Source organism: Botryllus schlosseri, chromosome 12 (genome assembly GCF_051294905.1).
Source record: "Botryllus schlosseri isolate E-star chromosome 12, Bs_hap1, whole genome shotgun sequence".
In the NCBI taxonomy this organism is placed as follows: Eukaryota; Metazoa; Chordata; class Ascidiacea; order Stolidobranchia; family Styelidae; genus Botryllus; species Botryllus schlosseri.
The window spans coordinates 12,158,476-12,182,865 of NC_137247.1; the positions used below are offsets into that span (position 1 = coordinate 12,158,476).

Sequence of the window (24,390 nt, forward strand, 5' to 3'; positions counted from 1 at the left end):
CTCTTGATACTTCTGCTACACACAGACATCAACGTGCATTCCAGACGTTCTTCTTTCGGTGACAGGGTTGACAAGTCATAGAAATGCAACCAGACTTTCCGTAACAGGGTTGTCAAGTCGTAGAAATGCGACTGCCTGAAGAATGCGAGCAATGAACCGACCCTCGATTGTACGGCGAACGTTGCAGACGCTCGGAAGTTCCCAGACTACCTTCTGAATCGTAAATATCTCCGGACATCAGACATGCGAGACGAATGAAGCAACACACAAGTTCAATAGAGTCTTGCTTCTGTTTCATTTATTTACATTTGTAACCACGAGAAGACGGCTTCTTCCCGTTACCAATCGAGCAGCTTCATCAACAACAGCAACAAGAACAATCATTTTGTCATATTCAGGGCTTCATAATTTTCTAAGTGGGACTCTAAACATTTTTACTATGAAGAATGGCAAAATCACAGTAAGGTCGAAAACAGTCTTGACAATTGGCTTTAAAATTGTTCGGCGCATAAATACATTGTTTGGAAGAACTGGGAGTAATGGTTGACGAGGTTATGACGGGCGGCGATTTTGAAACCAAATTCTGTCCCCAACATTCTATCAAGTCTCTGAAAACTACTCCAAAACTCAGGGAGGAACTCTAAATAGCGCGGACGCGCTCATAAGAACGTGAAACATGTCGGTTCTGCATCTCAGGACGGTAGGCAACCCAACCAACATTCTTACGATTCGCAGGAAACATAAAACATAAAATAAACTTACTCTGAAAAACTTTTATCACATAGAATCGGCATCTAAACGTCAAAATCATAAATTCGATTCAAGATAACTATCATCTGATATGTACAGATACACTGCATTTTATGTTTATAGACGCGCGAGTAACTCAGCGCCTGCGGTCATCACAACTAGTAAAAGATCGCGTCTCTACGACAACGAGCGTCAGGGGACTTCCAACATGACGCAACAATCGTTAAAGAAAATAGAGAATACTTTCCATCATCACGATTTTATAGATTTTCGGCACAGTAGAAAAATAACAACCGTTAGACTAAGACTTTCCGGCTGCGAAGATAGTAAAGCATACTTACTATTCATTCACGTGACAGACTCTGATAATCATAGACATGTAGCAATATCTGCATTCGAAACGAATGATCACATCGCAAAAAGATAAACTGTCCATAAGTTATGGACACAAAGTAAACGCGGAAAAGATTTCTAAACACGCTCGAAAAAAAATAATTTATCAAATCGGTTTCAAGGGATCCCAGCAAAAATCGTAATGAAACTCGCATATCCTAAAGGAGAACAAAAAAGACAAGAGTTTAAACGAAACAAAAGCCTAGAAACAGAGTGTCTCTTAGTAACACATGTAAAACAGACATCACACTGCGGTGCTCTGTGGAGTTGATGTAAAAGGATTTCTCCCGAATCGATAGAATAAAAGAGCTCATTTTCACTTGAAAACCTCACGAGTTCGCAGCTAAAACAGAAGAATTCTCCACGAGAAAAGACCGTCGAGGCCGAGACGAACAATGCGCGAAATATTCTAAGACGGCCGTCGGTATTTCACTTGAATCAACGCCGCAATCCATAGAAATATCGCTTCCGTAAGAAAACACTTGACAGCAATCATCTAAATCATTTCTCTTTCAAAAGTCTTTGAAACTGGAAGCGAAGACAATACAATCTGTTCCAGGTTGCGCACGCCCTGGTGATCTGTCGCAAACATGAGATGAATTGTTAAAGCATGAATCCGAGACCGTAATATATACGACAGTTCGTACCATTTACGTGCTGTAATGATCGTCGTTGGGAACGTTGTTGACTGGTTGATGATTGCCTTGGTGACCCATTCCTTCATCAACCTGAATATATTCATATTGACGTTAGCATCCGCTAGCGTCAACCTGCAGAAGGCTTGTGCCCCTCGTTAGCCATATGCCAACGTCTATACACTGTGCAAGTGTGCAGTATTATGAATAGAGGAAGGGGCCGAATTGCTTACTTACGATAGTATGGGGTTACCATACGTCCTCTTTTAAGAGAATTTGTACTCTTTTTTTGAGTATTTTGGTTAAATATAGGGCAAATTTCGACTGAGATGCAGTAAATCAGCACTGAAGTTAACGCATTCCGGGAGCAAGGTGACTTTTTTTTAGTCGACCGTCCACGAAATGCAAAAAAAATGCCATTTTTCAGAATTTTCCTCCGGCATTGCAAGTCTGAAAATTTTAAAAAGTGTCCTCTTTTCAGGTCTTCAAAATATGGTAACCCTAACATAGCGGAAAGTGATGTTCGAGCTATGAAAATCGCAGTAGCATGGGGGGGGGGGGGCTTTTCGTTGCGGTCACGAGTGGATAATGCCGGACGATACTAGAGTTCGTATATTCAGCATTAGGAAATGCTTGGTGTTACACGTAATCCGTACCATGAAAAATGGGCATCTGCAGTAACCAAATCCGTGACGACTTGCCTGGCCAAATTTTGAAAGTTATAGAATTGTGCCGATAGTGGCAGCGAGATGTGGGAAATAAACCAATGCGTGTAAAACAAAAGACGCAGCATTCCACAGAACTCTCGGACGAGCGATAACGGTTCTTTGTTAGCTGCGCCCTCATCTGCAGTGGATTGCACTAGCGAGTATACATTTCGAAGGTACGCAAACATATATGGAACGGCACATATATTACTGAACTTACCGGGACTGTTATTGGAGCCATGGTATACTGCGGAATGTACGGTCCTACACCATTCGGTCCATACTGTAATATACAGGATATAGATTTAAAATTGACTTCCATTCGGCTTGCATTTTTGGTTTGCAGTGGTAGAGAAAAGGGATGGGAATGGAAATGGTAGTTCGTCAGATGCAGACCACGTTATGCAAACGTAGAATATAATTAGCATGCGTTACAACTAACAATGATGGCTTCATGGGCTTGCTATTAATCGCCACCATCAGTCAACAGGAAAGAGTGCTTTTATGCACGCCTCCCGAAATCAGTTCGTATATGGTCAGGAGTCTCATTAATTATCTCGGTTGCTGGCTCGCCAAAGACGAATGGACACTGGATAGATAGATAGATGCGAAATATGAGCCATAAGCAACAAAGTTTTCCAACACCAGACGAGGTTCTGAAACTCGTGCTATATCTCGTAAGGAATAGTTATCCTAGTGACAGTGCTGCGGATTTGTGATCGTGCGTGTACTGCAAAAGGCGAATATGCATGCCCATATTGCTCAACTACTGCCCAATGCAACATAACTGATTCCCGCGGGGTTAGCTTACTGAATCCATAACTTCACGCTCAGCGAGCGTACACAAAGAACCCTCGGATTCCATTGTTCAACCAATTTAGTTCCGCTTACGGATAAAACACAGAAAAACGCACAGCCCAGCCTATTTACCGTACCATATCTGGCATCCTCAGCTATGTATTTTCTCTTACGAGGCCATAGGCTAACACAGCACTGTCGCGTCACACATCCTGCCTGTACCTGCTTCAAATTTCCTGGTTTGACTCACTGCTACTACACAGCCGAAATCCTATTCACACTGCCGACTGCACTCGAAATGTACGTTCGTAACCATCCTTTAATGTAACGAACGGCTTTTTCGCTGAAACAATCACTCGAAACCAAATAAACACTTAACGACAGCTGCTCGTCGAAAAACGAAATATATAACCGAAATCTCAAATGAGTGAGTTCATTAATGCAAACGGAAACCTTCAAATAGTAACAATTTCATCAAAAATAAACCATTTCATTCTGTACAGTACACACTACCAAAGCCTCCACACCTGCGCTAGCTAAACCATCAGATCAGCCGGATTGAACACCAGACTGCCGCTAGAGTTGCTGCCAACCGCATACTGTGACGTCACAGGGTAAAGTCCATCGTGACATGTGACGTACGGCACGCCGAACTGTATGCCTCCGACTACCGGCAGGCCGCACGCTGGCTCGCGCTTCGCTTCGTGTAACTCGCACTGCTGCGCTACCATCGCGTACTGCGCACTGTTCTCTAGCGCAGCGGCCTTTGCCTGGCCGCAGTCTGTTTGTACGAAACCCTGAGGATAGTCCTGCGTTATAAACTGCCGCTGACTGTTCTCTGCCTCGTAGGCGACCTCCGAAAAGCACGTCGCGTGACTGTTTAGGAAAGCGGACGCGTCATTTACCGATCCGGACGCGTTGGGCGATAGCTGTAGCTGCGACATGTGCGCGGTTAACTGTCCCAGAGGCGGGACTATGCCGTGTTGCAAGTGCATAGCTGGGTCCACGGAGGATATCACAGTGCCCTGTGACACAAGGAAGAGCAGTGAAAACCTGTCCGCCGCATACCATACTGGTGAAAATACTCACCGGGGTCGCGGCGTGCGGCACGACGTATTGCGGTGGCCCGACCCAGGTCGGCGGGCCCGGGATCGGGTACGCCTGGTTACCCGGACCAGCCAGGTAAGGCTGCATCATCATACGACCGGGTCCGACGCCCATTCTAAACGAATCATCGAACGTAAGGGGATGGTTAGACATACATTCATTACCGGAGGCGGTCGCTGGTCCGAAACGTACAGGAGTACTTCTACTTTTTTGGAGTTGTTAAGTAGGCGGTAGGTGTTGGATATACTTGCACCGGTTACTCCATTGGATGTGCTTTTATAATTATGCTACTTCATGTTTTTGAAGTGAAACTAATTATGCTACTTCATGTTTTTGAAGTGAAACTATGTACAATTTTACAATTCGGATTTTGTAAATCAAAAAGTAGCTTAGGGGAGTGAAAAATTGTCACGACTGTCGAACGAAACAGTCAATGTATCACTTGAACTGAATATTTTTCGCTATGCGCATCATTTTTCATTGCTCGCTATTTTGTAGCCCCTCCAATCGGCACTTCTGACGGACTCTTGATTACACGAAATTTTATACTTCGCACTCACCCGTTGTGGGCGATGCTGGCCGGGTCGTACGGATATTGGAGTTCGGCGCCGCCCCAGTTCCTGCCCCCCATGAATTTCTGATGCTGCTTGTTCTTTTTCGGCCCGCCGTCGGCGAACTTGCACAGCAACGGCTCCGTGTTGTGAGCTGACAGAGAAAACCGCGCGTGACTTAATGCGGCCACGGAAAATCGATACCTACATCAAACGCCGGGGCTTAAGCAATCCCGCGGCACTACAAACAGCCGATTCACTACTACGAATACACATTCAAACTCACTCGTGCCGCTGGACAGGAACTTTCCGTTCAGCTTGGCAATGATCAACTCGCATTTTTCCGTGGACTCCATCCTGCAAAAAATGCGTGTTAGACCGTGGCTAAGTGACAAATTTGCCACCGTAAATACCATTATTTTGTGAAACGGTTGAAAGTTTGAATAGTAATAATAACATCGCCGCAGCTGGTTAGCTTTATTTAAGCAACTGATCAATATCCTGGGTTATTCATTCAGATTTGGAATTTTTTTGAACAGCCCTAATATGTTGGTGGGTTTAGAATTCCGTAAGGTCGAAACTTCCGGCAGACTCAACAAGCATCCAGCACCGTCAAGACTTGGTATTTGTAAACCGATCGCGCTTCGCTAGCGACTAGCACATGTTTAGGAATACTCAACTAGGTTTCTGCGTACTTGCACTACGTAATCAAGTGATTACGTAAACGTTCATTGATGACTTGCACTACTACTCCAGCTTTTCAGCATAACCAATAACTTTTGCAGTTAGCATCATGCGGAGTTGAGTATATAGTTTGGGGATGTCTGGATCACTTTTACGAGTGAAATTCTCATAACATCTGCGCGATATAGCACCTGCATCGCGGCAATTTATTATGTTTTCAAAAATCGCACCTATGTGTAGAGCACTTTTCAGATCTTCCACGAGCCTTGAAAATTTTTCACTATCTCTTCTACACCTAAACTGATTGATTACGCGGGCTGGGAAGTACAGTAATCCGAAATTTCCATACCCGCACCCGAGTAGAATTACAGACTGCCACGAAAATACCACGTAGCAGCACGCCAATCGCAATTAGGAGCGTGGCCGAGACTAAAATAGCTAAAGCGCAATCCCAAAACACGGGATTTCGGGCGAGTATTGTCGTCGCGAATAATAATTCGGCTCGATCCCGAAATTGCTTCCTGCTAAAACCACGATCGCTGTATTGGAAAAATCCGGAAAAACAAATCTCGGAACGCGGCAGCATCGGTACCAAAACGGAGTTGGTCAAACAGGAAGTAGCCCGAAAATGAGATCTTAGGATTTACGTCAAGCTTTTAATATCTTAATCTGATACTTCTCGCGTATTTATAACCTTCTGAGTCATTGATGAGATATGTGTGTCGAGACAAATATTTGTCGGGAACGGAGACAACGTAATACACCAGTACATAAATAGTCACAATCTAATTCGCTCCTATAAATAAACCCAAGTCCACATATGCTTGTTTATGACTAGCACCCTACCACAAACAAATACTCCAAGGCTTCAATAATAGTACCTCAATGACCCAAATACTCCAAGGCTATTCACACACGGGCCGATATGCTCACCTGGCGAAACCGACGCCCTTGCTAGCGCCGTTGTTGTCGCGCAGGATCCTCGTGGAGATGACCTGGCCGTGCGGTAGGAGCATCTGCTCCAAGTCGCGCTCGCTGAAGTTCGGGGGCAGATTGGAGAGGTATAAATTGGTGGGGTCCTGCTCTTGTTGCTGAAAGGGCAAGAGAACGGACGCTGGTCAAGACTTGTCACAAACCCTCGCCAGTTCACGCAAACATGTTTGCCAAGCAAATGCGCATGAGCACGAGACACACTTATGGTGGTACTCCGCAATAGCGATTACTTTGTCAAGGCAAACACCACCACGATTGCAAAACACTTTAGTCGAATCAACTTTCAATATAAGTGGCCTGTTCAGGCCAAGTGACAGTATTAGGCGACATCTAACACCCCATTCATTATCGATTATTACCATACGCAATTGAACTTCACAATAAACAAAGCGTATCAAAGGCTTGCGGTCGTGTTGATGACAAGTTCAAGCAATAATCGTCAATCAGCGGCAAGTGAACCGTGGTCACTCGCCTATAATCTAAATGACCTTACCCACAACATGAATGGTAATACAATAGTACACAAGCCATTCTGGGAGCATAACTGCAGAATTACACAAAATAATCGATTCATATTGTTCATTTGTTCACAAAAAGCTGTTCTCCTTGTGGCGGTTCGCGGGTAAATTGAGAGTATTGCGATTAAAAATAATGCCAAGATCAAAGCGAGACGCGCCACATACCAAGACCCAACACGTACCTTTGCTTTCTGAGCCTGAACCCCCTTAGCCTTGAGCTGTTGCACAGCGATGTCAGCCGCTTCGAAACGGTCAAAATCTACGAAGCCGTAACCTTTGCAGAGATTCGTCTGCGGGTCGATGATAGCTTTCGTCGAGACGATCTTGCCGAAGCTGCCGAAACAAGACCCGTTAAAAACGTCCCGGCCATTTCAAAAGTCGGCCTACGGCCTACGCTTGCAAATGTGGCAGAAACGCTGAGCAAACAAGACTCCCATAGCGCGAACGGATTGACAGTGTATCTGGTATGCGCCGGCCGAGAAAATAAACATTAAACACTCTCGACACAGCCAAACGGGTGAGGACGCCCAGTTATGCGAATCGTAAATAAAACAACAACGCTAATCGCGCTGAGTCGGTAAGCAAGTCTCGTGACTCTGCGATCCGTGAAGCGCTACGCGATCGAAACCAATAATAACTTCGAAGCTACCAGCAATCGAGCATAAATCAGTCTCCGTCGTATTTATAGGTTTACGGCGCATTCTGACAGAGTCACCCGTAATGGAAGATTGGAGCACTGAGGTCGTAAAAGTTGTGTCGACCGTTAATGACGTTCTTACTAACGTCGCGAAAGCCATGAGCGAGGGCGCAATATAAAACACAGCATTCCATAAATCAACCGGCTACGCTAGTCAACAGAACAGCCGTAAAGTTTATGTAGAGGCGAGATTCATACATAGGCGGTGTGTGCTTATTAGTTTTTTTCAGTTCTGTTGACAAAACTAGGCATATAACATCTACTTTTTCACCTGATTGGAAACAATAATTTCTTCTTGTACATGATTAGAAATTCACAATTCGGGTATTTTAGAGGCCTTGGGTTTGTACTTCCACTTGGTAGTTTTGATCCGTCTTGGAAATTGCGTTGACCCAACAACAATGTAACGTAACAACGTAGAACATTTGATCACCTCTGATTCAGTGCGTTATGTCCTAACAATACCGCAAACTGATCGATTGCGATCACAGGGACTAGAGTGAGTTCAAAATCGAATTTCGAATATCGAAGTACCCAACCAGATTATCACAACAGACAAAATAGACGCAAAGTAGGCGCGATTCGAATTAGCAAATTCTGCAGTTTGCACACATCAAGACTTAATCTGCGACTGGGGTTGACAGCAATACGCATCAATCCAGCAACGCGCTATTCCCGACCCGTCAACTGGAAACTTGTTTACCGCACAGACGCACCAAGTCAGCAGAAACGCGAAACCTCGCCCGCTTGCCTTGCATTAAAAACAAAAACTCGCTCACGGCATTTCGCAACCAGCAACCAAACTTGACCTGTCGCGACCCGGCCTACAAACGCGAGCGCGCGTCACGGCGCGACCGGCCGCAAACAAATCCGAAACCGTCACGGGGTTTACGTCACGATCGTGCGCGTTTTCCGATCCGCGCTGCGTCTGTTTGCGTTCGCTTTCGTAAGTCGGCCGTCATTCTCCTTACCGCGTCTCTGATTTTATTCCGATCCGTTACTATGAACGCACCGACGCATGTTCAAATTAGGGCTAAATACGAATCTGGGATAAGCAAACCGGGATTGAATAGAGACCGCGTTACGGAAACAATGATGCATTCTTTATGATGTTTGTCATTAAGCGTAGTCCACGCATTATTATAGATCGCAGAACGCGATTCCTGGCGATTTCGGAAGATACCGACTCCAACAGTATCAAGAATGCCGGACCTGAAGTGTGGAACAGCATCTCCCCGGCTGTCCGACAGTCGTGGAACATGTCCACATTCAAAGCCGAAATACAAGCAATTTCTATTGAATCAACACTAGCGAGCCCTCAAGATAACCCAACCACAATCTGACATTATCGACCTCACCTATACCGAGCCATGCCGCATTCATTTCGTCACTTCCTTTATGATGTCCATTCGTAAATCCAGTGTGCATGTCTCTTATTTGCACGCAGTAGGCCAAGGTGGGTGTCTGATTAAAAGACTACTCCAAGTCGCTTCGACACTATCCTATCCTTTTGCTATATCGCAATCTCATGATGTATAGATTGGACAAAAAAATCTAATAACGGGATGATGATGATCACGAATGCGGCTTATCAGGTCACAGTTCTTGAGCCCCACGTATATCACCGCCATAACTCACGCCCGTTAGTTAGTTATAGCTAAATTGCGATTGAAGACCATCAACATGTCTTTGTGCATATCAAGAAATAATGCAAGTACACATTGCACAGTTGCGTACCTCCACTTTTCAAGTATACTCGAGTAGTTTTGCCTTCTTGCAATTACTTACTCTAGCGGATGTGCTTTCAAGCGACTTCCACATCTAGTCAAGTCTTCAGGCACAACTGCTTTTGACACTTTGTGGATTTCGAGAGCGGAAAGTAATTTCGAGACAAAATTTGCGTCAATTTTACGAGTGAATGTGTCACAAGGTGAAAAAAGTCCCTGTATCTCGGTAAAGGAATATATTTTCGAAAGTAACCGCCTCCGAATAACAGCGAGAAGTAAGCGACCCTGTCACCAAATATTAGTTTATGCAGTTCCTTCAGTACCTTTCGCAGGACCTTACTGGGAAACATTATGGACATTTGCCGGGCAGTAAAAATCCCCGATTCGAATCATTCAATGAATCCAACTCGAATCAAATTTGGGAATGGAATAAGGTATTTCGAATAGCGAATCGAATGGTTGGAACTTACATCCGCTCATCACACAGAGAGGTTGTGATTGACAGCCCCCCATAATCATGTAACCCGACGTGCGCGAGTCAATCACGCAATCAAAGATGACGTCTTAAAACTTGCAAGCACGTACGCCACAATGCAATTATGAGCACTCAGCGAGAACTAACGGTGCCTTACTTGAGGTATTCGAAAAAATTTGGAGAACAAAACAGTGATACTATTTATTTGGAAGACATACCAGTTCCCGAAAGCACTTTGGCCATGCATGGGGCAGCGTTGTCGCGATCTACAATACTGCAAAGTTGCGCAATCTATCCCAACGCATACTTGCAGTCACGTCAAGAATATCTCATTACATGGCATCGAGGGTATACGCGGCGTTATCGAGCGAGGCTATTATCTACGCCACAATGTGCACTTGAGCGTTGCTCAGTGAATCACACGGCATGACGCACGATTTCCGTACAGATGACCGCGTCGCCTAGATCGAGAAAAAAAAACGGGGCATACGCGGAAGTGATGCTGCACAACGCGCGCGCAAGGATAACATATCCTCGGGAATATACCAAAGACAGAAAGCTGCACGCAAATCAAGTCAACCTGTTCGTGAGATTGGGAATGCATCACATGCCACGCTGCATGTAACAAAGGAAATGTCAAACAACTGAAATATATATAAAACGACAGGAGGATCGTAAATAACTCAAAATCAATGAAATACGCGTGACAGCAAACGCAAAATCGACTCACGATTTGCATAGTTCCACCAGATCTTCATCCTTTGTGCTGGGCGACAACCCGCGAATATACAAGTTGGTTTTGCTGAGTTCACCGTTAGTCATTGTATGGCCGTGGTTGTTGGACTGAAGAGCCTGCGGATTCGAAACGTGTTACATCACAAGGTATACGCTGACAGGGTTGAAGTGCCGACGGGTCTTGATCGCGGAAAACCGCGTGCGACAAACGCACGCGCTCCGCGTCGCGCATTCAAAAGCGTAACGCAACATACAGAGAAACGGCTGAAGTCAATCGGTGAGCATAATTCAATCACACAAAATTTGTTGGCCAGAGCGCCCTGTCGCCCGTCCGCTACATCAGCGCACGCGAAGCAAGGCGACAGAAAACTAACAAGCGTAATAACAGGGCTGGCGAAACCCGACACCGGCGGAAGAACTTGTTGGCAGATAGCGAGCAGGGCGAATTCCAGAAAGACGCATTATCTCAGTGACTCAACTTTCAGCAAGCGATAACAACGCGGAACATAAACAACTGCGCCAAAACGCCGGGAGAAAAAGAGCCTACCTGCTGCACTTGATGCGGCGGCGCGTTGTGGTTCAGGTTCTGCGGGCTTCCCGATCCGCTCGACGGACTTCCTGTGGAAACGGAGCAGGAAATTGGGTAAACAGGCCAGAACGGAAGAACAGCTAGATGCGTAGTTAACCAGCGAAATAGATGGGAATGCGGAGCTCACTGGGTAGGGCACCCCGTCCACAGAGTCATAAGGGTAGCCGGGATGTAAGATTTCAATTCATGTTCATTCATTTTCGGAATTATGGTATTCTGGAAAATGAAGTGACGTCAAGAGTACCCATTATGACATAGCGAAATCGAGTGACGTCGCAATGCCAGTGCCGAAAGTTTAAAGCGCATCAGCGCATATCAGCCCCTCGGCTACGCGTTTGATTGGTCAGGTGAAGCGTGCTTAATATTTCCATTTTGAAAGTTCAAATCTTCAATTCATTTCATAGTTTTTCAGAAACCAACACCGTATCAGGCGTGCCGAGTACTAATTCTTCCGAATCTCGACAGCAGGAATCTATTCCGATCATTAGCGTTGATATCCAGATATTGAAACTGATTTCTTATTTATTGCAAACGCAGTTTGACATCCAGTACCGAATCTCAATACACATCGTGTAGTTATCATTCTAAATTTCGCCAAAAAAGCAAAATCTTGCGATGTTTTCAAGAGCCAAAATCCATGCTATCGACAACTTTCAAAGTGAGATAAGCATAAACGCATCAGCCGTGACGGTTCCTATACACGAAACGGAGCGTGTACTACGAAATCTGGAAATTCCTCCAGGTTCAACTTTCTCAAGTTGACCATCGCGCGTTGTCAAGGGTCGAAGGTACCACGCCAATAGGCAGAGCGAGTCACACAAAAATCTCAGGGTTCCGCCTAGGCGTTCTCTATGAAAACACATTCCACTTCGCTGGTCATTAACAAAAGCCAGTATTGATTGCGCTATTTCCAGATTCACGCCGCGAACATAGCTTCGCCGTACCCCTAAAACACGCACGCGCACTCACAGACCGCAGTACCGGCGCACAAAATCGATCCGAGGATACCGTTATCAACGCTGAAAAGGCTCCCATTACGAAGAGGGACAATGCGACAGGGTATATGGTATACGGGTCATCAGTTCGGCAATAAGTATGTGTTTACACCGTCTACTCCAACACCCACGATTACCCACCTGCGCTGTTGGAATGTTGGGACGAGGTATTGCTGGCGCTCGACGGCGAGGGGGGAGGCATATTTCTTCCGTGGTGGGACGGAGCTGGGTGTGCGTAAGGCTGGAAAAAAATTAGGAATAGTAAGTGACGATTGGTTTTGGTAGCCATATTATATCCACGACGAAATGCAGTCGAAAATATGCCCTACTCTCAGGGTCACACCATACCATCATTACTTGTATTGACGGGCAATGTCTTATGAAATTGTATCGTCCTTATTTTTGACTTACTTACCTACCTTGCAAGCAAATCAGCATTAGTTCCTAAATCTCGCGGTTTGCCTATTCAGTAATTCTAATTTTTACTGTCATTATTTTTTAACCACGAATACGGAAACCCATGTAATACCCCACGCTTCAAGCGAAGACACAGATGTGCTAGAGAAGATATTATAAACTACTCAGGAAGGTGCCGAGATGGACAATTGGACAGCATAAAATTCATCCAGCGCTGAAATTTTTATTAGGACGTACGCAAAAATAGCCTGAGGCGCAGGTCAGTTGCATTTACCATGACGCATACTCGATGCAACGCAGCGCAATTTGAAATCAATGAGTATCACATTACTGCCAAATATCAGGGATTAAATCATAGGCGAAGCGCAAATCAGCATGAAGGGCATATAGCTTCGAATCAGTTTCCTGTGTTACTGATACTCGGTTGCAAAACGCGAGTTCAGCAACAGCAGGAAGTTAAGGACTGGTATTTCTGAGAAAAAATAAGCGCAATCTCTCCCCGCTAGAGCTTCAGTCGCCACTTGCTAGTAATACCCAAATTGCACGAGGACACGACGCGAGCCAATCGGTACGGCGACAACCCTAGGATTTGTGCGCGAGCCTGTGCTGTGCACCGTATCACGTATCGCCATTCCGAACACGAGTAAATTCAGCTTACGCGAATACGTTCAACTCACCCAAACTTGAAGAGGACTCGACGCCCAGACGTACATGCTTGAAAAAATAAACGGGGATGGAAAAGCGGCGCTAGTCGTGACACCGGAAACAATCGGCTATCCAAATCGAAACGATATCACCAGCGAGCGGAATCAAGACGTCTCGGGGGCTGGGCTTTTCTAACCGGGTATATTTGAATATGATATCGGCACGCAACGATACAAAGGGGGTGTGTGGGTGTATAAACAAGGATCGGCACACAGATGCGGGAGTGTAGGCAGCGAATTATTGGCGGGATAGTTAATGTTTTATTACATGCGAGGGGGTTAAATACTGATTAGGCTATACAGAGGATACATTTATATATATAATATATATAATGGATACAAGCTGTGAACACAAAAGAAAGCGCAGGGTTAACACGCCTGCAAAGCCTCGAAATATTATCAACAAATTGAAGCTGTCTATGACTGACACAAAATTTCTATTGACACAAAAAATTTAACGCTAGCTACGCCCTGGAGAACGGCCTTTTACGAAGGTAAATTACGGCGGCGCGTCGCAAGGGCATCGCCAATCCCGCAAACTTAATGACCAATCGACCATGTATCTATTCGACAAAACACAGGCCTTACACAGAAGCATACAATGTTCACAAACGTTACAAATTCTTTTGTCGCCGAGACAAGGATACGCGTCTTCGATGAATCAAACAATAACTACACTGTACCTTATTCAAGCGCACAAAACCGAACACAGCAAATCGTGTTCGGATTGATACATTACATCACGAATGCTGATCGCAAGGTGTATACAATTCTAGACGGCATGACTTCCAGAACGAGAAACTGCCGGAACTGCATCGATATGAATCCATTAGTTTCTAGCAAGCGCAGCACAACCACTCGGGAAATCATAGAAAGGCTTCGCGGAACGCAACCATACAAGCCAATTTTTTGCGCCACTGCGTCATCACTTTGCGATGCATTTATACAGATCCACGCTGCTCCGGAAATACATATTACATACCGCTCAATAAGGTTAGTGATTTCAGCACCTATCAACACATTCAAGCTCGAGTCGCGTAGACCGCGCAACCGATAATAACTCACCAACCCGCCGTTGGTATAGTTCAAAACTGACAGCCGAAACGTACCGCAGTGCTAAATTTCGCTCGCTAATGCCGAATTTCACAGCTTTTCACAACGCATCAAAGTCAGCATACATTTCCATTTTGGATAGAGAGGGGTGTCCGTCATCATTAGGAGCTGTCATGAGAATACATCATTTTCTCTAAGCGATCCCGCCAACGCCATGACCTACGTTATGACGTCCTGCGCTACGCAGTCTCATGTCAACGCGATCGGCGTATCGGGTATGAATTTTCGATGCTAACCCGCAATCAATCGCTATTAGAGATTGCAAACTCGGATGACTTTTGTAGCCCGAAACATATCAAGAATCAATACCGCGCCACACCCAAAACTGCGCAGCCCGTACGCACACTCGAAGATGTATCACGTCCGGCTGTATCATCACGCGTTTCCTTCATCTCAACACGGTAGCGTCTCATATCGTTAGCTTCTAGCAACATCGCGCACATAAGAAAACACAATCGATTACGAAGTGTCTAAGAGCCTACTACCGTCTGCGCCTACACAGCCTATCGCCCGGGATTGAGAAATACTTTATGCTCGCATACGTGATTTCTAAGCGCATCCAACTCGAACGGGCGATACACGGATGATTGGCCGGCGTACGGGAAGCGATACCTGCGCACAAGTTTAAAACCCGCACTGGTGTTCTCACTAGCCATATTCTGCGAGTACGCACTCTCCCCGTACGGCACTACCGACACAAATTGCAACACACCACTGCGCCTAACCGCGGTCTCGAATTACTGAAGCAAATACAGCCATGCACAGCCAACAATCGCCACGAATAATTTGCCCTGACGCTGTCGTAGGGAACACTGCACCGAGCGATCGAGCCTTGTTTATCGGCGACTGCCGGCTCAAGCCGCACTGAAGCCGCACGCCTAAAGCGAAGCGACACATCTTTCAGTTGACAAGGCCAGCAAGGTAAGTAATCTTACAATTGATACCGAAGGATTACGCCCGGAGGGTACAATCGCTCCACGGAGAAGCCGTACATCGCGGCATAACACTTTATAAGAGAGCTTCACCCGGGTTATGCTCGGAACGAGGCAAGTTCACTCTATCAACGTTTCTCGGCACTCGACAGTTCACAGGCGGGGTACGGCGTATACGCGTAGGACAAAGCAGCCATTCTTAGATCAACACTGCTACCAGCTGATCGCGCTGATCTCGGGAAATGCGACATATCATAAACTATGCACGAGGAAGTACGCGTCAACGCTACCCTAGCGCATCAAACAGTACAACCACCAAGGCGACGATTGAATACCCCTTACGGTACATGGTAGATGGATTTTACAGTCAAAACCGGCGTTAAAAACACGCGCATTTTACGCAGTTGTACTCGTTGCGCACACAACACATTCTCAATCGCCAGGTCTAAGACTCATATCCTGCGTAGGTAACAAATAAGCATTGCGTTAATATCAGTGCTTGCTCTCTAAAGCTGCACGCAATAGTCGCCTGCCTCAATCCTAAAATGACTCACGTCCGGGTCCGCCGCTATGCTAACGACACGACCCGATAGCACACCGAGATTCAATATATGCGTTCAAGGCGGAACTTTCATTTCGAATTCAGCTATCTCCGATACGGCCACGCCCTGTAGAGTTAACGGCATACTTCCCGAAATGTCAGCGAGCAATGATACAGAACTTGAGCAAATACAACGGCCAACGCGCTTCACAACAACCAACTCGTAACGTACCGATATGCATACGCATACCATATCACTACGATACGCGACGTCTACAACGCCGACGCATAACTGAGGCCGAAACAGCTGTCGTTTGATACGTTAACTCAGCGCCCGTCAGTGACACGATGCGTCACAAAAATTGTGAAATAGATGTAATGTAACTACCGGCACAAAAACACAGCGTGTTGAGTGCATGCGCCAAAATTGGGTATCCGGCGTTAGCAGACAAGCGCACAGAAAAGCGAACGTGTTAGTTACGCCCAGTGCCTTGCCACGACGTCTCAACAAGAAAGAAACTTGCCAAAAACTTCCTACGCCGCGCGGAAAACGACTAGCTGTTTGGCAACGATGCACATAGGAATCAATACGGAAATGATATAGTAAACGGACCGAACGCACTCAAAGATTCCTCTTTCAAAAACAAGGCACTGTAACGCGCCTGGCGTATTCGCAATCCTATATACATTAAATCGAAAACGGTCTGCGACGAGAACGCAATGCTGCCTTGTTTTAATTCGCCCGGCTTCTATTCCGTATTGAGACGATCGTTTTTAATTCAATTTAAGTCGCGCGCAAGGAATCTTAAAGATTGCCGCTCGCTGCCCGTCTCAAATGCGACCAGCCATCAATAAACCTAACGACGCCGAGCGTCATAAGTCAGAGTCAAGCTTCCACGCCATCACTCCGGGCGCAATGCATCAACGGGCGATAGATGAATTCATCAGCGGGCGGACGGTAACTTGACGAAACGACATGATTAATATATCGATCCAAGCTTTTAATATCAATCGATGAAACGCGCTGTTAATCCCTCGGGATGACGGCCAAGTGGACAAAGTATTACTACTCCTGACAAAATGGTCAACAAAAACTCCAGGACGGTATCTTATTACGGATCGAGTGCCAGCGAATGGACTTTGCAGTGAACCCGCATGTGGCCGGTCAGAGCAGTTATATCCTTGCCGAGGCAAGACGCGAGGTATTTAAACATTTCTTTGAAATCATTGTGATGACATTACGTCATTCGGCCGAAGAAAAAACACGGCGCGCTGCGAGCAGCGAGGTTCTACGCAATTTGCCCAACGCGAGAAAAGGGTTTCGAGTTACACAAATTGAACCGCAATTTCCATCCCATGTATATTCAAATTGGTCCGTAAAGCACGCAATATGTCAGACTTGTTGAACTACAGGAATTTCAAAATTTGCAACTAGAACTAGAACGACTTACTTTTCAAAACTCGCGACTAAAATTACTCTCTTTTCAAAATTTGCAACTAGAACTAGAACCCCTCACTTTTCAAAATTAGCAACAAGAACTAAAACTACTCATTCTTCAAAAGCCGCAACTATAACAAAGACTAGTTTGTATACAAGTCTTCAATTGGTGCATGCGACTTCTACCAATCGCTGTCGATTTGTTCAAAATCAAGGCCTTTTCGGTGACGCCTCTGCGTTAAGTCACGCGCATTGGCAATGTTAGAAGCCGCTCGCAGCGACGCGACCCTTGTCATACATGAACGGTCACGGGTCAATTCGCACCCTTACTAAACCGACAGAGTGCAAGACACACAGAGTTTCGTTATTGCATGACCGGAGAGAACCCGGAATCGGGAATCTGGAATTCACATCAGCCGGCCAGCAGCGTCCGCAAAATTTAACCGGCGACAGAGTAGCCTGTCACGAGGAAAGCGGCGTTGCGTGTCGGACGCCATATAAGGAGCGCGTGGAGACGCGGCTGTGGATTTTCCCAGCGAAAATCGCGAAATGACACTATTATGGTGCGCACAATAGCACACATTCCGTAGTAATGAAGGCGGGCGTAATTTTCCAAAAGCGAATTGGGTGAAATCGGAGTGATTCGATTCTGATACGAACATTAGGCTTTGAGTCGAGTTCAGTACCACTCATTATGTCGTCAGAACAGCATGAATGAAGAAGTTCAAACGCGTACCTTTTATGCGACCACAAAGATATAATTGCCAGTTCTGCGTCGCACTAAAGATTATTTGGTGTTATTTTCGACCATAGCAATTTCATTGTACGATGACAATGCTGTGCTTTGAACACGACTTCACAGATGTCATTTCCATTACGTGCGCGACTTTGTACAGGATTTCTCGGACAGCGATGGTCGGATTCTTAAATAATCCGGCTGGTAAATTTCCAAATCGGATTCCGAAAAAATCCGGCCCAAAACCATGCTAATTTTCGTATGTCCGCGGTAAAATCCGGCTAAAATACGAACGCCAGCGCCGCTTTAAAATCTGGACCCGGCTACGTTTAAAATCGATGAGATCCTGCTCCGGTTCCTGAACCGGACTGTGACCATCTCTGTTCTCGAATGCCGCGATACGACCAATCGAGGTTTATAGCCTTCCACAGTGGAAAATAATATCGAAGATAAAATTATCGTTGATAAATCACCTTTCATTAGCAATGGGAGTGTAATTTCGGTACTCGAAAACATCGTCTCTTAACTACTCGACTAGAATCACTAGACGTGATATCACTGTGTCCAGTCCAGCCTTGATTGTCGGCTGCCGACGGTACGCGACAGCGCACCTGGTATACCGCACGCAGCGCGGCCGCGAGACAAAGCCTACGCCGTGAATGGCCTCTAAATTCGCCAATTACAGAGTATCAACTGCATAATTTAACATCGGCAGTAGCGCGGGGTAATTAGGAAGTGTTGTCTCGGAGTTAAGCGAGGTCACTTATAATCTATCGCGATCGCCGCCGCACTCGCGAAACGGAGGGAACGCGTCGAAACCGGCCGCGTCTTACGCGTCGCCATATCCGGGTCGCGGCTTTACGACGATGCCACCCGCTGCGCCGAAATTAACGAGATATTTCTCGGTTCATTTGGGTATTTTTCAAACGCGAGCGCAACCGGAGTCGGTCAGTAACGAAGTGCTGCTACTTCTTCCGAATGCTGAAGTAACTTTTACCTACTACATCATTTACTATTGAGTCAAGTAACTGTGCGACCCGTCGACCAAATCTACATTTTAAAAATACTTGATTACTCCCCATCCCCAGCTTCTACTTGAAGTCGTTTTAACATGCCATAGAAATTGCTACGCTAACTTTTCATTGAGTATTAATTTACCAGCCAGCGGAGGTGGCATTATAAATTCGCTGCCAGGCAACAACGACTACGGACCCGATTATCCCAAGATACCGGATTCTTTCGCTGGATCCAGAGATATTTATTTTTCAAACCAGAGGCAGGATAAAACGGAGTTGCGTCGAATTCTAATCGGATACAGACTACGGCGAATGCGGATTTGAATAAACCGGATCCGGACAATATTTTTCGAATCCGGACACACCGTATTTTCGCGCCGATTTTTATCGAATTACTAGCGGATGTAAACTTGGAGTCGGGTCGTCGACTGATCGCATGATCTGTGCTGGAATACGGATATCAAACCACGAAATCTAATGAACGCCGCCTTGTAGAATGATGGCATCGATTTTACGTGGGGTTATTCCCCCGCGGCTAACAGTTTCGGTATGACGTGGTCGAAATCCACCACACACAGGAACAACGCACCTGAACGACGCTGACGATAAACTACATCTGCCGCTAGAAATAGACACGTTAGCCAAATCGATATCCAGTAGTAAAACAGTCTGGAGCCGCTTGATATGAACAGATTGGGGAAATCTTGGATAGTGTGCATAAGTCGGGATTGTGTCAACAACCCCACGTAACCGGCATAACCGAAACAGCAGCGTCTATCTCAAAGCCCCGCAAACGGATGCAAACCATTCTAGATCGCTAAAACTGGCTTGCGCACAATAAAGAAAAGTTTTACAGCGCACTGTGTGTAGTTGAGCATCGTGATCGCGGGGTCACTTGAACCCAGCAATGTGACGCGGAATCAAAATATCCAATAACTCGCCAACGCTAAATACCGCCGCTCAATAAAATCAACCTGACTTGATTCGACAATCGACATATGCCAATACATAAATTTGCTGACCTTACATCAACTTGACCTCAGTAATATGCACTCCTCGCTACGACCTGTCTTCCTTCCTATGAAAACGCGCATGCTCGTACCAGGAAGCGGGCATTTAAATCGCCAGCGAACGAACATTTTCGTCCGTTACTTATCTCAACGGAGTATAAATCCGACCGGGTGAGCATATATGCTTTGCGTGTCTCCAATGCAAACAATCCGCGACGCGAAATCAAGGAGGTACTATTTGCTTGTACTACAAGGTTGTTTGTGTCATAAATTGTCATCAGATAGCTAGCTAAGGTACGGCCGGCTCGCCGTAGTTGTCCAAACATTGGAGTGAAAGAATATTTCATCGGTATATTACGAACGTAACAGGTCGAATCACCAACGGCTAAGGTACGTCACCAAAATAAGTGTGTCTTATATCAACAATTGCGTTCTTTCAGGGCTGTCCTTTATATCCGGGCATAATAGAGAAATGGAATTTCGGTTGGACCAATAATAAACAGTATGGTAATATCCACCATTCAATACCGTACTACATACGTCGACCATAATCCTGAAAACATTCTCAATGGGTCAATTTCCGAGCACACAGTCGTGTATCACTATTGGCATGCAAACCTTGATTGATAGATGAAGTGATTGTGCCAGCATCTACCTCATGGTCACGGTCAACTTGACATACACCAATCCATTTAGCACTACACGAATACTGCTTACACACGCATTCAAAGTCAGCATCCAGAAACTAGGGTGGACTTGGTAACCAATCATAATTATGATAATTGATGGCAATGAAACGAGAAGCTGCAGCTTGATTCTGTACCATCTCGCTAATCAAGTGCAAAAGGTTTCATCAAGGATAGGAATTCATGTGATAGCCAAATAAAAATTTAACCCTTACTTTACAACAGCACCATGAACGATATAGGGAATAAGCAATAAGCATGCAATCGGTGCCCAGTAGAAAAGTGTTTGAATTTTGGTCTACAAGCAAAGTCAGTCGTAACAACAAAATTCTACATACCCAGAACACTATACTGGGAATTGCACAGTGTGCATTTGTGTGCAGTTGTGCACTGTGTAGGCTAATAGCTAATAACTAGGGCAAGTTTTTACAGCTTTTGCGACTATTTTTTACAACTTTCGGCAGCTACCTAAACACTCGGAAGTTATGTAGTACGGTGTTTCAAGCTGTTTGGAGGAATCTTATATTGCAACTTTTTCATATTTTTCATGCAACTTTTTGCGACTCTTTTCTATTTTTTCATGCAACTTTTTGCAATTTTTTACGCAGCCAACTTTTTACTGGAAGTATTTGGCGATATATGTAAATAGATAGCTTATTTAACTGTCGTTTAAATTTGACGTTGTTTTTTATTAGACGTACATTCAGGCTAGACCGCCGAAAATTATATTTTCACTGGGTCAATTTTTTCAGGCTATTGATTTTGTTGAAGTCACCAACATCAAGTTTTGCTACAATGCCTTGGATACGGAACGATTTGAGTGTCTCATACTGCAATAATTTCAAGGAAATTGGCCATAAATGCAAGTTTTGTGAAAATTAGATGCAACGTTTTACCGCGACTTTTGTGAAAATAAGTGCAACTTTGCATGGATTTGACTACAACAAAAACTTGCCTTTCTAATACCGGTAACAATAAAAAAGAAAATAGATCATTAACACATTCTGCAGTTATGATCATGGTCACATGGTTTATCTTTTCAAAGCGTGAAAATTGACTTACCGGAATAGCGCATTGAAGTTGATGTGGCAATGGCATGAGGGGCGGGGATACAGGAAACCGCATACCAGGGTGAACATTAGAATAGCCACCCCAGTGAGGTTGGATTGCAGTGGAGCCCCCCATTTGTGGATGTTGAACGCTAGGCATTACTGTCAGTACTGCAATATAATTGAGTTTAGTATTAGAAAGTTGAATACAAAAACATTCATTACCTTGAAGTCTAAATGCAGGAAAGGTAAAATCCTTACAGGTAGCAAATCTTCGATTCACAGCGGCTAGTCTATATACCAAAGTCACTAAAGCTACGCTATATCTGCCTAGTCTGGAACAATGAGAAAAGTCATGCTCGCATTGCGTTGAACTAAATCAGTGAATACGATGTCAAAAGTTTTTTAAAAGTCCACTCAATGGCATTCTAGTGTCTCCATGAGTACCGCTCGAAGCGCACGAGTGGTCCATTACAGGCCATTCATTCATTGAGCGTGGGTCTAGCAGTCTTCCAGGTGAAGTATTCTCAAGTTGAAATAACATTGCACATTGTCATCGAAGTGAAGCGTAAATGCTTGCCATCCGAATGTCAACATGAATTTGGCACGATTGCCCGTATAAAGCTTTATGCATATGTTCTCCCAGTCACAATCACGGTAGCAATCGTAGGGCAACAACTCAATATCTCCGCAAAGGATATCCCTGTGCAGATGATCAGCGCCATATTATTCAGAGCTGTTGCGTAGTCAGCACAGGAAATGGTGACCAAGAATTTACTGAACAAACAAAACTTAGGACAAAACCACTAAACTCGGCTAAGATGAAGCTTTCGATAGACCGATGGATGCACACGATCCCATTAGAGATAACAAATGTTGACAGTAGACAAAATGAAACTGGATATCCCAGGATTTCTACATGCCATTGAATAGGATTGGGAACACTAAACACTGTAAGACAACATAAAGACATTTAACGGTCATTCCACAATCTCTCCATCAATTTGTTTACTGTTGTATATCTATAACAAAGGGTTATTACAATTGAAGAGCAAACACTAAGGACAAAATTGTATGTTCTTGTAACAATTTGTTTCAGCAAAGATAGAATTAAGGTTACTACATTTATTACAACACTAGAAGGGAATGCCTGCAACCAAGCAAATTGGCGAAGGCATATTGCACTAGGCCAGTGGATAGTGGATACTGATCTTTTTTCCTTCAGAGTCCATTTTCAGAGATTTTCACAGTCTGATAGTAGTCTGACAGTAGAGGTCAAAGTCGGGTTGGACTTTTCAGGTACGAAATTTATTTTGGATTTTATCTTTGAATCAGTCTACTGGCAGGAGATAGGCCCCAACTATATAAAAATGCAAATTGCCATTCTACCAGATTTGGACATGTCGCGTGCTGCAAGATTACAATACTAGCTCAAAATATTTCGCCGAGATAACCCCAATCTCATGTGTGGTGTTAAGTCATACGCATAACAAAGAAGGTAACGTAACCCACACTTTACATGAAGTATAATGATTTATGCATTCGTGGAAATATATTCGTTATCACCGGCGCCAGTGTACGCCTACTAGGTGGAAATATATATGTTATAATGGAATCAACATCGTTTCAGAAGTGTTTCATAAGGCAGATCTACCCTACTACCGAGTTAACTTGTTTCAATGAGAAAGGGATTATTTATTTTCATCCCTTGTGACTTATTTTTCTCATTCGCTCAATTTTTGTCACCAAGATCTCGGTTTGAAGAATGGCAATACTGCTTAATCAGGTCTTATTTCAAAGCAGGATTGAACATTGACCCCTAAAACATTGCCTTCCAACCTTTTTTTATGTGTGCGGTCAAATTTTTGATTTGAAAATATTCTATGGACCAACACTAAATTTGATGTTTTGACCTTATAAAAGGTCAGCACCTTCACACAGACCTTTTCACAGGCCTATCGGCTGGCTTGGATGCATGGACCTACAATTTGGCAATTAATATAATCGAAGCGACTATGATACAGAATCATACTCTATCAAGACAAACCTAGTTGCTCTTCAGTTTTTCAGTGCTCTGGAAATACGAGTTGGCGAAAAGGAATAATCAGCGTGTTATAAAATGCTTCCAGTTCGATGGTTATTGTATTTTATGATGTACATCACTTACAGGGGAATATGCATTATACAGAGAGGGTCAACGGCGTTGCAGTACTTAGCCTCTTGAAACATTTATTGACTTGTAAGCGATATTATGAGATGACAGATAGAATGTACAATTGTGTGGTCATAATTGTGGAGGTGACATCTACAACATAACTTGTCATCTTGATACAGCCCGAATTTTTCAAGTACCTACTTCTTATTAACCCTCTCTGCTATAAATACAGGCTATCT

The 24,390-nt window shown here is 44.7% G+C and overlaps 1 protein-coding gene across 4 annotated transcripts in view; it reads right to left on the reverse strand.

The window, feature by feature from the left end:
* Positions 1 to 276: 276 nt before the first annotated feature.
* Positions 277 to 24,390, reverse strand: part of LOC145451971 (RNA-binding motif, single-stranded-interacting protein 1-like) — a 248,113-nt gene continuing 223,999 nt past the window's right edge. Inside the window, exons 2-15 of one of the 4 annotated variants that reach the window (XM_080330191.1) lie at positions 22,222 to 22,331; positions 22,010 to 22,167; positions 12,496 to 12,595; positions 11,318 to 11,388; positions 10,766 to 10,887; positions 7,319 to 7,469; positions 6,559 to 6,716; positions 5,228 to 5,298; positions 4,951 to 5,095; positions 4,373 to 4,505; positions 4,189 to 4,308; positions 2,706 to 2,768; positions 1,791 to 1,871; positions 277 to 1,722 (exon numbers count right to left, since the gene is read on the reverse strand). In XM_080330191.1, coding sequence (XP_080186317.1) covers positions 1,794 to 1,871; positions 2,706 to 2,768; positions 4,189 to 4,308; positions 4,373 to 4,505; positions 4,951 to 5,095; positions 5,228 to 5,298; positions 6,559 to 6,716; positions 7,319 to 7,469; positions 10,766 to 10,887; positions 11,318 to 11,388; positions 12,496 to 12,595; positions 22,010 to 22,156 — 1,359 coding nt within the window. In that variant the 5' untranslated portion in view covers positions 22,157 to 22,167; positions 22,222 to 22,331 and the 3' untranslated portion in view covers positions 277 to 1,722; positions 1,791 to 1,793. Of the gene's footprint in view, positions 1,723 to 1,790; positions 1,872 to 2,705; positions 2,769 to 3,584; positions 4,309 to 4,372; positions 4,506 to 4,950; positions 5,096 to 5,227; positions 5,299 to 6,558; positions 6,717 to 7,318; positions 7,470 to 10,765; positions 10,888 to 11,317; positions 11,389 to 12,495; positions 12,596 to 13,448; positions 16,728 to 22,009; positions 22,168 to 22,221; positions 22,332 to 24,390 lie in introns of those variants that run through there. The other 3 variants (XM_080330192.1, XM_080330189.1, XM_080330190.1) reach the window with 3 other exon arrangements.